The 12768-nt window shown below is 41.8% G+C and overlaps 1 protein-coding gene across 2 annotated transcripts in view; it reads right to left on the minus strand.

Moving 5' to 3' along the window:
- adamts16 (ADAM metallopeptidase with thrombospondin type 1 motif, 16) overlaps nucleotides 1-12768 on the minus strand; it is a 247140-nt gene that overhangs the window by 79411 nt on the left and 154961 nt on the right. For both annotated transcript variants that reach the window (XM_072575156.1, XM_072575155.1), the window contains 3 exons: nucleotides 11188-11318; nucleotides 7935-8058; nucleotides 6843-7087 (listed from right to left, as the gene is read on the minus strand). In XM_072575156.1, the coding sequence (XP_072431257.1) occupies nucleotides 6843-7087; nucleotides 7935-8058; nucleotides 11188-11318 (500 nt within the window). The remainder of the gene's footprint in view (nucleotides 1-6842; nucleotides 7088-7934; nucleotides 8059-11187; nucleotides 11319-12768) is intronic.

A 12768-nucleotide genomic window follows, 5' to 3' on the forward strand; every position in this document is an offset into this window, starting at 1 on the left:
CAGTAAGTTAGCCCATTAAAGCAGCAGGGAATAGAAGAGCAGTGAGGAGAGAACTGCTCTCTTAAAGTAGCAAGAATTAAAGTAGCAAGAGGGAGAGAACAGTGAGGAGTTAGGAGCAATGAAGACCGTGTTGGAGCACTCAGAGAAGTTCTTGGAGAGGCAGCCAGCACCCACTGGAAGGTAAAGTTCGAGGATCACCTCAACAGAACTTCAGTCCTTAACATGAGAACCCTCAACCATGTTCCACAGCTACCTGGCAAAGGAGCAGCGCTCTGAAAGCTTGTGCTTCCAAATAAACCTGTTGGACTATAACCTGGTGTTGTGTGATTTCTAACTTTATCAATGACGAAATTCAACATTGCCTCTCAAGATGCTGGAGCAGTCTTTGGCCATCAAAGATCTCAAAACTGGCATGAAGCTCACGGTCTGCAGGGGCAGCAGTGCTCCTTTGGAGAAAATGTACAGAACACATCTCAATCCCTTGAGGAATATCAACAACAACGCTGTGGCAAAATGCTGCAAGACCAATGGCAGGATTGATATTCCAGTATGATAGTGTCCTCACTTAGGTGAACAGCTCAGCATTGAGAGGTTGGTTACAGTCAGTCTCTTGCACTGGACACAAGACATTGCAAAACAACTTCTCTACTCTGGGCTTTGACATGATAAGTGGTTACCACAAACGCACGGGAAACACTTCAACCATGTCTTCCCGAAGAAATGCATTATTCCCCACATACTCTGGAGCCTGAGCTGACGCAGAATGAAGGAGCATCAGCAAAGGTGCCAACCATTTTGAACAACGTCAGCAGGCCCAGGTGTATACCATTTGGAAGCAGCAGAAGCAGCGTGCAAAAACCAATCATCACACCGAACCACCTATCAACTCTCCCCCACTTCACTGGTCATGACTTGGAAGTGCCAGTGTTGAACTGGGGTGGATAAAGTTAAGAATCACACAACACCAGGTTATAGTCCAACAGATCTGTTAAGGCTTGTACTTCCAAATAAACCTGTTGGACTATAAACTGGGTGTTGCGTGATTTTTAACTTTCTCCCCTCATTTGTGGCAAGGTTTGTGGATCAAATATTGAACAGTTTAGTCACCTCAGGACCCACACTCCAGAAAGTCACCAATGATAATGAGTGGCTGCCTCGGAAAAAAAGATCCAAGTCAGAGCGACTCGCTTGGTATAAACCTGAACCATCTGTAGGTGGATTTTGCACAGTGTCCATCAAGTGGCTTATGACTGCAACCTTCAAAATGATGCAGGCTTCACAGAGTTATCCCAGGTATTGCATCAAGTGGCCCGTGGGCATTAAAAAAGTGGCTAAACTAATCCCATTCCCACAGATTTTCAACATTGGTTTTCAGACTAACAGTTAGCTGAACACAGAATTTCTTCCTCAATATATATAGCAGCGATCTGAACAAAAAAAAACACAGTCTTGTGTCACGCCAGCAATAAATACACTTGACTCTAAATGTTCTATTTCTTTCCACAGATTTTACTGCAGTGGCAATCTTTTGTCAGACTTTTCTTGTAAAAATCTTGGAAAAATAGCCCAGATGGAGTTCACACTGCCTTTCCAAGATTTTGCAACTCCCCCACAAAATGCAAGATTAGGAGAATTCTTATCGAAGCCTGCATTTAGTTTTTACTGTGACGTTTTAAATTTGGAAGTTGGTACGTGGATTTGGTACCTTAGGATCCCCTAAAAGATATCAAACAACTATGAATTCAGGGTGCCATTTGTTTTTTCATCTTATAAAAACAATCTCTCGAAATGTTGTTCATGTCAAATTATCACACAAAGTGTCATGATAATGCCGTGTGTCTCATAAATCTTTTCCTCTAATGCGCTGGTTACTAAGCACATTAAGGGTTTCATGAAAATGCTGTACTATGATAGCTCTTGGCAGTTTACCATTACTTCCCATTCTCGGGAGATTTACATGCACGACATTGTTTCCAATCAAATACAATATTATCTCGATGATAATCTTCCATTTCTATATGGAGTTAAGATGTTCTAAATGCTAATAGATTAGATCATACTTCAGTTACCCCACCCCTCTTGCAGAAACTTACATTATTTAGCTTTCAATCTTGCTAATGGCAAGAAAGGTATTTAAAATGCAAGGTTGGGTTAATTCCCTTCATTAAACCATGCATTTACAGGAACATCATGTAAGATTTGAATCAAACAATTTATAACACTAAAACATCTTCACTGCTTGTTCAGATTTAAGAAAATCAACATGCAGAATTGATTGAATTGGAACTGGGAGAAATGTCTCAGGCTAGCAGAGATATTGTGCCCATAAACGATTTTCCCTTTTTCTGAGGTGGCAAGGATAATTGTAAGCATGACGATTTGATTGGGCAAGAGAAAACTGTTGCAATTGTGCTCTCCCTCCTGAGATGGCGAGTTAAAAATCAAGCTGTGAAGAGATAGTCAGTAACAGACACATGCAATGTTTCTACTATCTGTGCATGGTGATCAGCACCAATGACAGCATTGAGTCCCAGAAGTCGTTGCTATGCACAGGCCGCGGAGGCCCCGCATAGAAGAAAAAGATTAGAGGGAATGCTGGGCATACGGTCAGGTAACTATGATTGTGAGATACATAGGCCCAAGCAAGTAGAAAATTGGGTTTAGTTACTAAGTTCTGGCAAGTCCTTTCCAAGTTTAAATACAGACTGAGATCGAGAGTCAGACTCTGACATAGAACTCAAACTTCAAGGATGTCTGGTTGCCTTGTTAAACGTGAAAGTGACCAGTACTGGCAGTTGACAGGCAGGTGAATGCTTTTTGAAAACCTACGTTCTGTCTGCAAAAATGACTCTAAGCTTCCTGTTGCCTGCAACTTCAACACACCATGGTGTTCCCTGGCTAACATCTCTGTCTCAGGCTTGCTGCAGTGCTCCAGTGCCACAGTGAGGCCTGGCCCAAGCTGGAAGAACAACATGTCATTTTCCACTTGGTGGCTCAGTGATTAGCAATACTGCCCCACGGTGCTAGGGACCTGGGTTCTATTCCAGCCTTGGGTGACTGTCTGTGTGGAGTTTGCACATTTTCCCCATGTCTGTGTATATTTCCGCTGGATGCTCCATTTTCCTCCTGTAGTCCAAAGATATGCAGATTTCAGGGATTGGCCGTGCTAGTGTCTCATAATGTGCATGCCAGGTGGATTAGCTAGGGTACAGGAAGAGGTTTGGGGTAGGTTGGGGGGCTGAGTCTGGTTGAGATGTTCTTTGGAGGATTAGTGCAGACTTGGTGGGCTGAATGGCCTATTCTGCACTGCAGGGGTTCTTCATATATAATCCGATGACCCTGCAGTCCTCAGGACTCAGTACTGAGTGCAATAATTTTAGATATTGAACACCTTCTTCCATGTCCTTTACCCACCCCCACAGCATACACCCTGTCACGACATTGGCTGGTTTCTGCACAGCTGACTCATTTTCACCTACTTCCAGTCTCCACGATCAACCTTTCTAATTCCTAATCACACTCTCCTCTCTGCTTTTGTCTCCCTAACTGTTGTTCCCTCTCTCTTGTCTCCATCTTCACCTATCCCCTCACTTGTTTTCCAGCACTCCCCTGACTCCTTGTCTTTAGTGTAAATACCACCTGTTCCTAGTTACTATAAGTTCCGAATAAGGGTCACTGGACTCGAAACATTGATTCACATTTCTATTCACAGATGCTTCCAGGCCTGCTGAGGATCTCCAGCATTTTCTGTTTTTGTTTGTGTTAAGTATTGATCAGAATTGTCACTAATGGCATGGTTTCTCACTAGTTGTAAGTTTTATTAGGTCAAGGTCAAGTCAAATAAAGTAAACGTATGTAAAACTGAAGTAAAATAACTTTACATCACTCATGTTAACTTTACAATAAAGTAGGCATTGTGGTTATATGGAACACACATCCATGTAATAAGCAGGACATCTTGGACCTTAATGCTGATCTAGATCACCACGTACACAAGAGTATCACCAGCTACAGAAACCTCAGCTCTGGGTTTCAGTTCTCGAGTGGTGACTGGAGTCACCCTGGTATTTCCTCACAGGTGCCAATTATTTGGACAGCATGTTTAGGGAAATGGTCAGGCTAAGACCATGAAGGCAGAAAGGGAATGGGTAACAGTCAGGCAGCCCAGCAGAGCCAGTCAGGTACTGCAAAGTCCTGCCCACTAATCAGTTTTGGATACTGCAAGGGCGTTGTACCAGAGCTAGGTACATGGCCGTATAGGCAGCTCAGGGAGAGTAAGAAGAAAGGAAGAGCAGTTGTAGTTGAGGATTTGTTAATTCAGGAACAGGCAGATATTTCTGTAGCTATAGATGTGGTCTATGCCAGGGTTAACGTTGTCATGGAAAAACTGCAACTCCCTCTTATCATTAACATCTTGGCAGTTCTAAAGATGACAGTTATGTTTCAGGTTTTTCAGTGTTTCAGGGAGCAACTGGAGCTCTCTGTGACATTTGATAGTGCTCTCCTCACAACCATATCTGGGATGTCACTGATTCCCTCTTTACCCAGAACCCACCTGTTATATTGTTTCTCTTTGATCAGGCCAGTCGTGAAGTGAGGCCATTACAATTCCTGGTCATGGCTTGCTTCCTGTAGGTGAAGGGTACAACTGGTTCCCAGAAAAAAACACCCATTACAACTTTGTAAATGACACATACTATTGTGGTTTGTTTTGCATATTTCAGAACAGTGCTGCATTACAACAGTGCTGTTCATTTCTAACAACTTTTTTAAAAAACTGGATTTTTCCTTTAAGAGCACCCTATCAACTCCAAGCAATCTTTGTCAACAGATAAGGATTCCACTTCTTCAATGTTCAAATAATCTGTAACCACAATAGACAAACATTGCAGGTCTACACTATGTATCCAAGAAGATGCTGTCCATCCTGGACCTCTTAGAGGTGCTGGTATTGTGTCCAGATCATAAGTAGTTCAGGAAGACATCAAGGGTCATTCTGAAATTCAATGAACGCTTTGAAAGCTAAATAGAAACTTCTTGGCAATGGTACTTCTAGAGATGTGAATAGTTTTCCTGTCTCACCAATACATTGATAGGATGAGAGCCATCTGAGCTAGTAGTGAGACATCAAGAATGTCAATGACCTTGAGAGAAGGCCAATAACTGCATATGGCTTCAGATCCAATGCCTGAAATGGGAGTGTGCTGTAACAGTTTCGGGATAGCAGCAATTTTGAATTTTGATCTATATAAAAAAGTCTGTCTGTGAGCCAACCATCTTGTTCAGAGACCATGAGAGAAACATCACAAAGAAGTCACCATTTCTCAATATCGGAGAGAGGAAAGAGTCCAGGCCTGTTGTAATGACTCAAGGTTAATGTGAGTGACAACCTGCTGCGCTGAAACATTGAAACGTAGGATCTTTCACCATGTCCTAGGCCCTGTTCTGCTCAGTTGCAGCAGTCTCTAACTATTCAGCTACAGAAGCTAGAGTCGAAAAGTGTGGCGCTGGAAAACACAGCAGGTAAGACAGCATCTGAGGAGCAGGAGAATTGACATTTCGGACTTCATCAGGAATGCTGAAGGGCTTATGCTTGATATGTCGACTCTGCTGCTCCTCAGATGCTGCCTGACTGGATGTGCTTTTCCAGCGCCATTCTTTTTGACTCTGACTCTCCAGCATCTGCAGTCCCTCACTTTCGTCGAGCTAAAGAAGCCATCACCACTGCTGAAATCTGATTCAGCTTTTAATTTCTTCACAATGGAAAGAGAATCTTTAAGCAAGCAGCAGGCTTGCAATAATATTAGAGACTGATCTTAATTTCATTTCTAAAAGCATCTTTACTCCTTATTCATTGTTGCTATTTGTATTTTTGGCTAATAACCTCACTACTTTTACTTTAAAAACTGTATAGTTTTGCAATAAAACAACTTTTATCTTGTTTAATCATAAGGTGAGTAGCTGGTTATTTTAAAATTGAAACACTCAAAAACAAAAAGGGGCTTTTTAGAACCCTGTACAAATTCTTAATACACTTGCCGCTCTGAGGATGCTATCGATGTGGTCATGACACCTGGTAGCATATTATTGTATTCTCTCGTGACTGGCCAGCACTTGTTGCCTGTTGCTAGTTGCCCTTGAGAAGGTTGTGGTGAGCTGCCTTCTCGAACCACCACAGTCCACATGCTGCAGGTTGACCCGCAATGACGGTCACTCAGTAACTATGTCATAAATGAATATCATTTCCACCTATTCTGGATTTAAGGCAGAGTAGATTGAGAGGGGTCATTATTTTAGGTTAAGGCGTGGCAGGTTTAAAACAGAGACAGAGAGGAATTATTTGTGGAATTCACGACCCAAAGTGTGGCAGCTGCTGGGACACTGAGTAAATTTGAGAAGGAGACAAAGAGGTCTTTCAGTTAGTGATGATGAAAGGGTTATGGTGGTTGGCCAGGAAAATGGAGGTGACGCTGAGATGAAACCACCCGTGATCATACTAAATGGTGGAGCAGGCTGAAGAACTGCAGTGCCTACTTCTGCTCCTAGTTTTTATTATTTTTGCTTACCCCCCCCCCCACCGCCCCCATTTCTACTGATGATAGCCACGCATATCTTTTAGCGGACAGGAGATGAACCAGAGGGCCATACATTTCTCAACTCGGAATTTCGCTTCAGGAGACAGAATTGCAGTCCTTCATTGTCTCATCACAGTGCAACATTAACATATAAACAGGGTCAAAAGGGCTGATGAAACCGTGCATTGGCTATTATCAGTGCTCGAATGATGACGTTATTACATCAAGAACCGTGGCTGGTTTCCCTGAAAGAATGCACCAACATACCTCTATCACCAGTGTTTCATTCGTAGGGCCCATGGCTGAAAGGCTTTCCTGGTGATTGAAGGGCCTTTTGTAATCAAATATTGTGCCAGAAAATCTGTGCCGTCCAGGCCAATCCAATGTCCAATGGCCATTGAGATAGTATTTTTGCTGTTGGTTTCGAACAGCAATATAAGCGTTGGAGATGTTTACCTCATATACACGAATGCTACGCGCCCCTGCAGGAATAACAACGACTGTGTAGTATTCTGTTGGAGAGAAATGAAAATTCACTTCAATTTATATCCTCAATTTCATATATATATATACATATATATGTGTGTGTGTGTGTGTGTATATTATATATATATACTTATATCCTCAATTTATATAAGTACAAAATATTTTGAGCTCTATGTCAAAAGGTACAAAATGGAGTAGCAAGTCCTATGGTTGGAATCTGAAACACATTCTTTCAGAGAAATACTAAATCAAAGAATATAGCTAGTAGACATTGTGAGATGACCATCCTGTTATGAAGTTTGCTTGACAGAATGCAAATTTGGGAAGGGAGGTCCATCTGCTAAATCTGTACTGTTTTGGATTTCATGGAAAAGAATTCCAATTGGGGCTGCCATGAAGTTGCGTCAAATATTAAAAGCATATTCATGCAACGGGAAGAAAATTCTTTGTTTAGTCAACTCATCTATACAAAATACTTATCATTCTAACAGTTTACACAGTATAGATACAAAATTATGGCTTTTGGGCTATTTGGTCTAACTTCCAAAAAAAAATAACTTTATTGTGCTGAAATGTTTTTTTTACTCCCACTGAACTGTCCTGTTTATTTTGTGGGCCTCAAAGTTTGCACATTAAGTTTTTTTTTGCGGTTATTGTCAAATTTGTGGCCACATCCCAAATTAGAAGGCCAAGATGTGTTGGCGATTCCAGGTTAAGAATTAAACAAATGAAAGCCATCACGGATTTAAATTTTACATGATAATTGCTCAAGAAACCTGTGAAGCACAAAGCTTTAGATTCTACATCTGAAAGCCAAATACTTAAACAAGTAATAGACTGAAAGACTCAATACATTACACAGATCAAACATACGGTTGACGTAGTGCTGTTTGCTGTATTGGCCCTTATAGATTTTACAGGTTGAGTTGTTTCCTTTGCAGACTCCACATGCATCAGGCACAGCATTGGAACCCAGTACACGGTCACATCCAACTGCCTGTGAGCAATGAAAAGAGATAAATGCACATCAGTTAGGTATTGTGCTGTAGAACGTACATGTGATTTTGACTGAATGGCTGAAAATGGCAGGGTGTCTCTGGTTTCTGTACCTTACTGGGAACACAATTCATACAAATCTATTTAAAAATTGTTGGAAAACATTATGAGACTATATTCAATCAGAATTACTCTGCACAAAGGGCACCATTCTAATTCAACATATTACTCAGGGGCCTTAGTAACAGTGGAATGTCTCCATTACTGCTAGGGCACTCTTAATTGAGTGATCAATCTCCACTCAGTCTGAATCACTGATGGAGCAATTTGACAGTAGCTGTTCCATGCGGATTTTGTAAGGCTACACTGGGCAACAAGAAGCTTACTTCTTTATTATCAGTGCGGTTTTTGACTGTTTTTTTGTTTAGGCTGAACTGACTGGTTCAGGTAAACAACTCTATCAGTGCTTGAATATGGCAAATATTCACGAATGAATGATTAATTTTTACAAGAAATTGGGCTGACAAAACTACAACATTCATGCGATTGCACCAGGAACGCAGAGGTTGATCTTGCTGGGCAACGGGGATATAGAAAGCATTATATACAGTAGCTCCTCAGCATGAAAGATGGGCTTTTGACAAAACTTTCTTTGCCAAAAGGAAGACTGCCAATGTCAACAAGGAAAATCAGGAGGATTTATGCTTGCATCAGTATGACACCAGCATCTGCAGTCCTCACTTTCTCCTCCAGTATGACACCACCCAATCAGGTATTGAGGGACATTAAAGATACAGTACAGCTCTGAAGGTGTAAGGCCTGGCTGAAAAAGAACAGACCTCTAACTGGACCTGTGCCATCCACCTGGAGAGATCAGGGCCACTACTGCTGCTAGCTTACGTCTAAAGCCATTTTTTTTTTGCCAGACCTGTAACAAGAAGAGTAGATAGATGGGAAATGGCACAGGGAAACACATTGTCTCCCCCTGAATGCAGTGACTGCATCAAACATTGTTTGATAGATAGAGCTGGTGGTATTTGGGGATTGCAGTGCCCAAAACCTGCCACCCAACGTTGCCTCTTTTCCCTCTGCTGTCCCAATTGAAACCAGAAGCGACCATGAAAAATGTTCCTGCCAAAGGAAACAAAATAGTTGCCAACGGGATTTTAACAAATCACTCGCAGGTTCTCCATAAGATGATATAGGTGCAGAAAAACAGCATTTTGTAATTCAATTTCTTATTCAAGTAGATATCTCTGGAAGGCTATTTCTGATTCTGTGTATTTTATGGAAAATACAGATTTTTGCAAAATACTGACCATTAATGGTTCAAGTTAAGTATTTCATAACGGATTAGAATTACTTTTGAAACAAGTGCAAATCCATCTGCAGATGCACATTTATTTAGGTCTGGCCTTGGTATTTTATTAGGACTTCCTTGTTTCGGAATGAAGCAAAAATTCCATGTGGGATTGACTCCTGGAGTAAAGTTCAGGATGTGCCCAGAAAGAATCTTTAACCATTTCTTGATTTATAGAGACCTTTGTTTAGCTTATCACAGGCTGGTGCTGGCATCACTGGAGGTGTAGGTGCTACGTGTGCCCAAATGTCAAAGAGGTCATAAATTGTAGAAACATTGGTTGAGAAATGAACAAATGTAAAGGACCTTTATCCCTCAGAAAAGAAAAAAAAAATCAACTCTTCTTGGGCAGACTTCCTTTCTAAACAAGCTGTGCTTAAAATACGAAAGAAACTCCCCTGATTGCTCAGTAACGAAGCCATGTTCCCAGGCTGAGCAGACTGGTAGGGCCCGGGTGTCATTTTGGTGGCTTGAGAGACTGCTGATAAGGTGTGAGGCTCCTTCAACCTATGGAGACAGGAGTACTTCTAGTGTTGGGAGTCCCTCCACCTGCCCCCATGTCCTCCTAGAGACAAAATAATCCTTCTTCAGGACAAGCTCCCTTCATCCTCACGTCTAGTCCCGAAGGGTTAATACCCAAAGTGTTGACTTCTCCACCTCCTGATGCTGCCTGGTTTGCTGTGTTCTTCCAGCCTCCTGCTGTTTGTCCAGTCACTTCCTTCTGTCTTATGCAGCTTATATATATTAAAAAAATGAAGACATCAACATCCTGATATTAGGGAATGGCCACCGTCATTGTCAGACCAGGGCCTACTTTCCATTTCTTAGATATGCTCACATCAGTATAAAATCAACAGTGCTCTCAATATTTACTTAGGGCTGAGATGAGTGCAGGGGAGGATTCCTCAACCAGAACCTTTGTAATAAAAATAACAAGAACCGAGTTCTTACAGCAACAGCCAATCTGAGCAGGCCTCTTAGGTGGGAACAAAGTCAAGGTGTAATAGTAGCTAAGTGAGATATTGTGGGGGTGCAATCTGAGAGTGGGGTAAGCACTGGGTGTGGCAGAGCCTGCCGCCTTCTGGAGATTCGGGGGATTGTGGGGCATCGGTTATGGGGTAAAGTTGTAATCTTCAATAACAGAAACTGCTGGAAATACTCAGCAGAACAGGCAGCACATGTGGAGGGCAAAAAAAAAAGATTGAAAGCTTGTAGGGCCTGGATAAAGCTGTTGTGTTTCCCTTGACCCACAAGCAGTGGTTTAAATGCAGTAACCACATGGGTTTGGTCACCTTCAACTGCTACTGTCTGCCCCAAGTCTCCCACCTTGGGAAACCTGACCTGCATGGGTTAAAACTGAAAGATTTCAGTGAGCCACCTAGCACTGGAGTAAATTATTCACCCAATTCTCGATCTGCTTTAGTTAAACCAAGAAGTTGGTAGGTTTGAAGTGTTTTTGACATTTAAATCTTTACCTTTTCACTCGCCCTTAGCCACCAATCCTTGGGGTTAAAACTCCCCTAAATGGGCTGATTTATCTTTTAATTATTTCAGACTGGGGTATCAGCAGCATAATAAATTCAATTTTGCTTTTCTGTTTAAAATGTCGTTACATATGTCTTATGTTGACTTCCTGCACTTTGAAAGGAAGGATATTAAAACTAAACTACATATATTGTATAGTTTTCAGCTGTACTGTTGCACAGATTTTGCATCTATACAATCTGTGGCAGGGTGGGTATGGGAATAATCATAACTAATCCATTTTACCTCACATACACCATCAATGCACACATCAGCTCTTTCCTCAGAGCATGGTGTTCCATCTTTGACTTTACTTGAAAGAGCAAAGAAGAAGTCAAAATCTTCTGCCGCACAGTATAGTTTGCAAAGATCATGGTCTGTAAATGATAAATGGATATGTGATTAGATTTATTATCAATCTGGGAATAAATACACTGTGCACAAAAGAAGATTGAAACACGTTCTAAGAAGGATAAATCTTAAATGCAATTGAAGCATGGGCTTAGAACGACTAAGGCATAATACGCCATTTATCTTTTGGAGAAAGAATAGTTCTTTTGTTGGACTATAACAAGCGATTCATGCCAATCTGTTCATTAAGGTTTGAAGTATTCAGAATAAATTTAATTAAAGGCATGCACCACAGACAGCTGTTGTCAATTCTAAAGTTTAGATTGCTGCTCTTATCAATGTGTTTGGCAGTCACACTGTTCTTTTTGGTCTGAGATCTGGTTTTGAACTGAGCACTGATGAGACGATCAGTTCCTCTTTGTTTGACACATGTGAAATAAACATCTCAGTAGAGATGTCTGCTGGCAAAATTGCCCACAAATCGGCATGCTCAGCTGCAAGAAGAAAAAATTGAAAACTGTGCCCACTTCAGTAGCAAGCGTCATACCATTGTGATAAATGGGTTATAATTTGCTCTTCAATACCAGCTTAACCATTTCCACAGAGGAGAGTTTGCTGAGATTTCCGGTCTACACCTCATTCTAACCTTACTAAATGATCCACCGATAATAAACAGGCATCCCAAGCCAGCTTGGTAGAACTGGGCAACAGGAACTGTGGCTATCAGGAACACTGAATGTAGTCACAGGCAGGTCCTCGAAGGGAGGGCAGTGAGACTGAATTGGTGAAACACAGGCAGGCAGCACCTCTCAATACCTGCGTGGGGGCACACAAGAGCCTCTCTGTTAGTTCTGGCCCCAAAACAATATATGCAGGCAGCTGTACATGTTTGGGATAGGAGGAGGGATGTACAATGGAGCATCCCAACCTCCCAGAAATAGGGCAGGAGCAAGGTTGCAGTTATAAGAGGCTATTAACGTTTTGCCCAAATCTGCCAAGAAGAAAAACACAAGATGCTGACAATGGGTGGCAAAATTTTTTGGAAAACATCTGATTTCCCAAGTCTGACCGTCATGGTGAGCAAAGGAATTCATTAAGAATTAACTTTTGAAGAGTGCAGCACAGTTTGAAGATTAATTCAAAGGCAATTAAAAACTGCTTAAAGGACCTGCAAGGAATGTTCAGCAGGTCAGGCAGCATCATTGGCGAGAGAAGAAGTTAACTGCTTCACGGTGCATAGTAGCATAGTGGTTTGTCCTGCTGCCTCACAGCGTCAGGGTCCTGGATTCGATTCCAGCTGTGGGTGACTGTCTGTTTTGAGGTTGCATGCTCTCAGTGTGTCTGCGTACGTTTCTACCAGGTGCTCTGGTTTGCTCCCACTGTCCTAAGATGTGCAGGTTACATGGATTGAACAAGTTAAATTGCCCTGTAGTGTTCAGGCATGTGCAGGGTAGGTGGATTAGCTATGGGAAATGT

The sequence above is a fragment of the Chiloscyllium punctatum genome, chromosome 8, assembly GCF_047496795.1.
Source record: "Chiloscyllium punctatum isolate Juve2018m chromosome 8, sChiPun1.3, whole genome shotgun sequence".
In the NCBI taxonomy this organism is placed as follows: domain Eukaryota; kingdom Metazoa; phylum Chordata; class Chondrichthyes; order Orectolobiformes; family Hemiscylliidae; genus Chiloscyllium; species Chiloscyllium punctatum.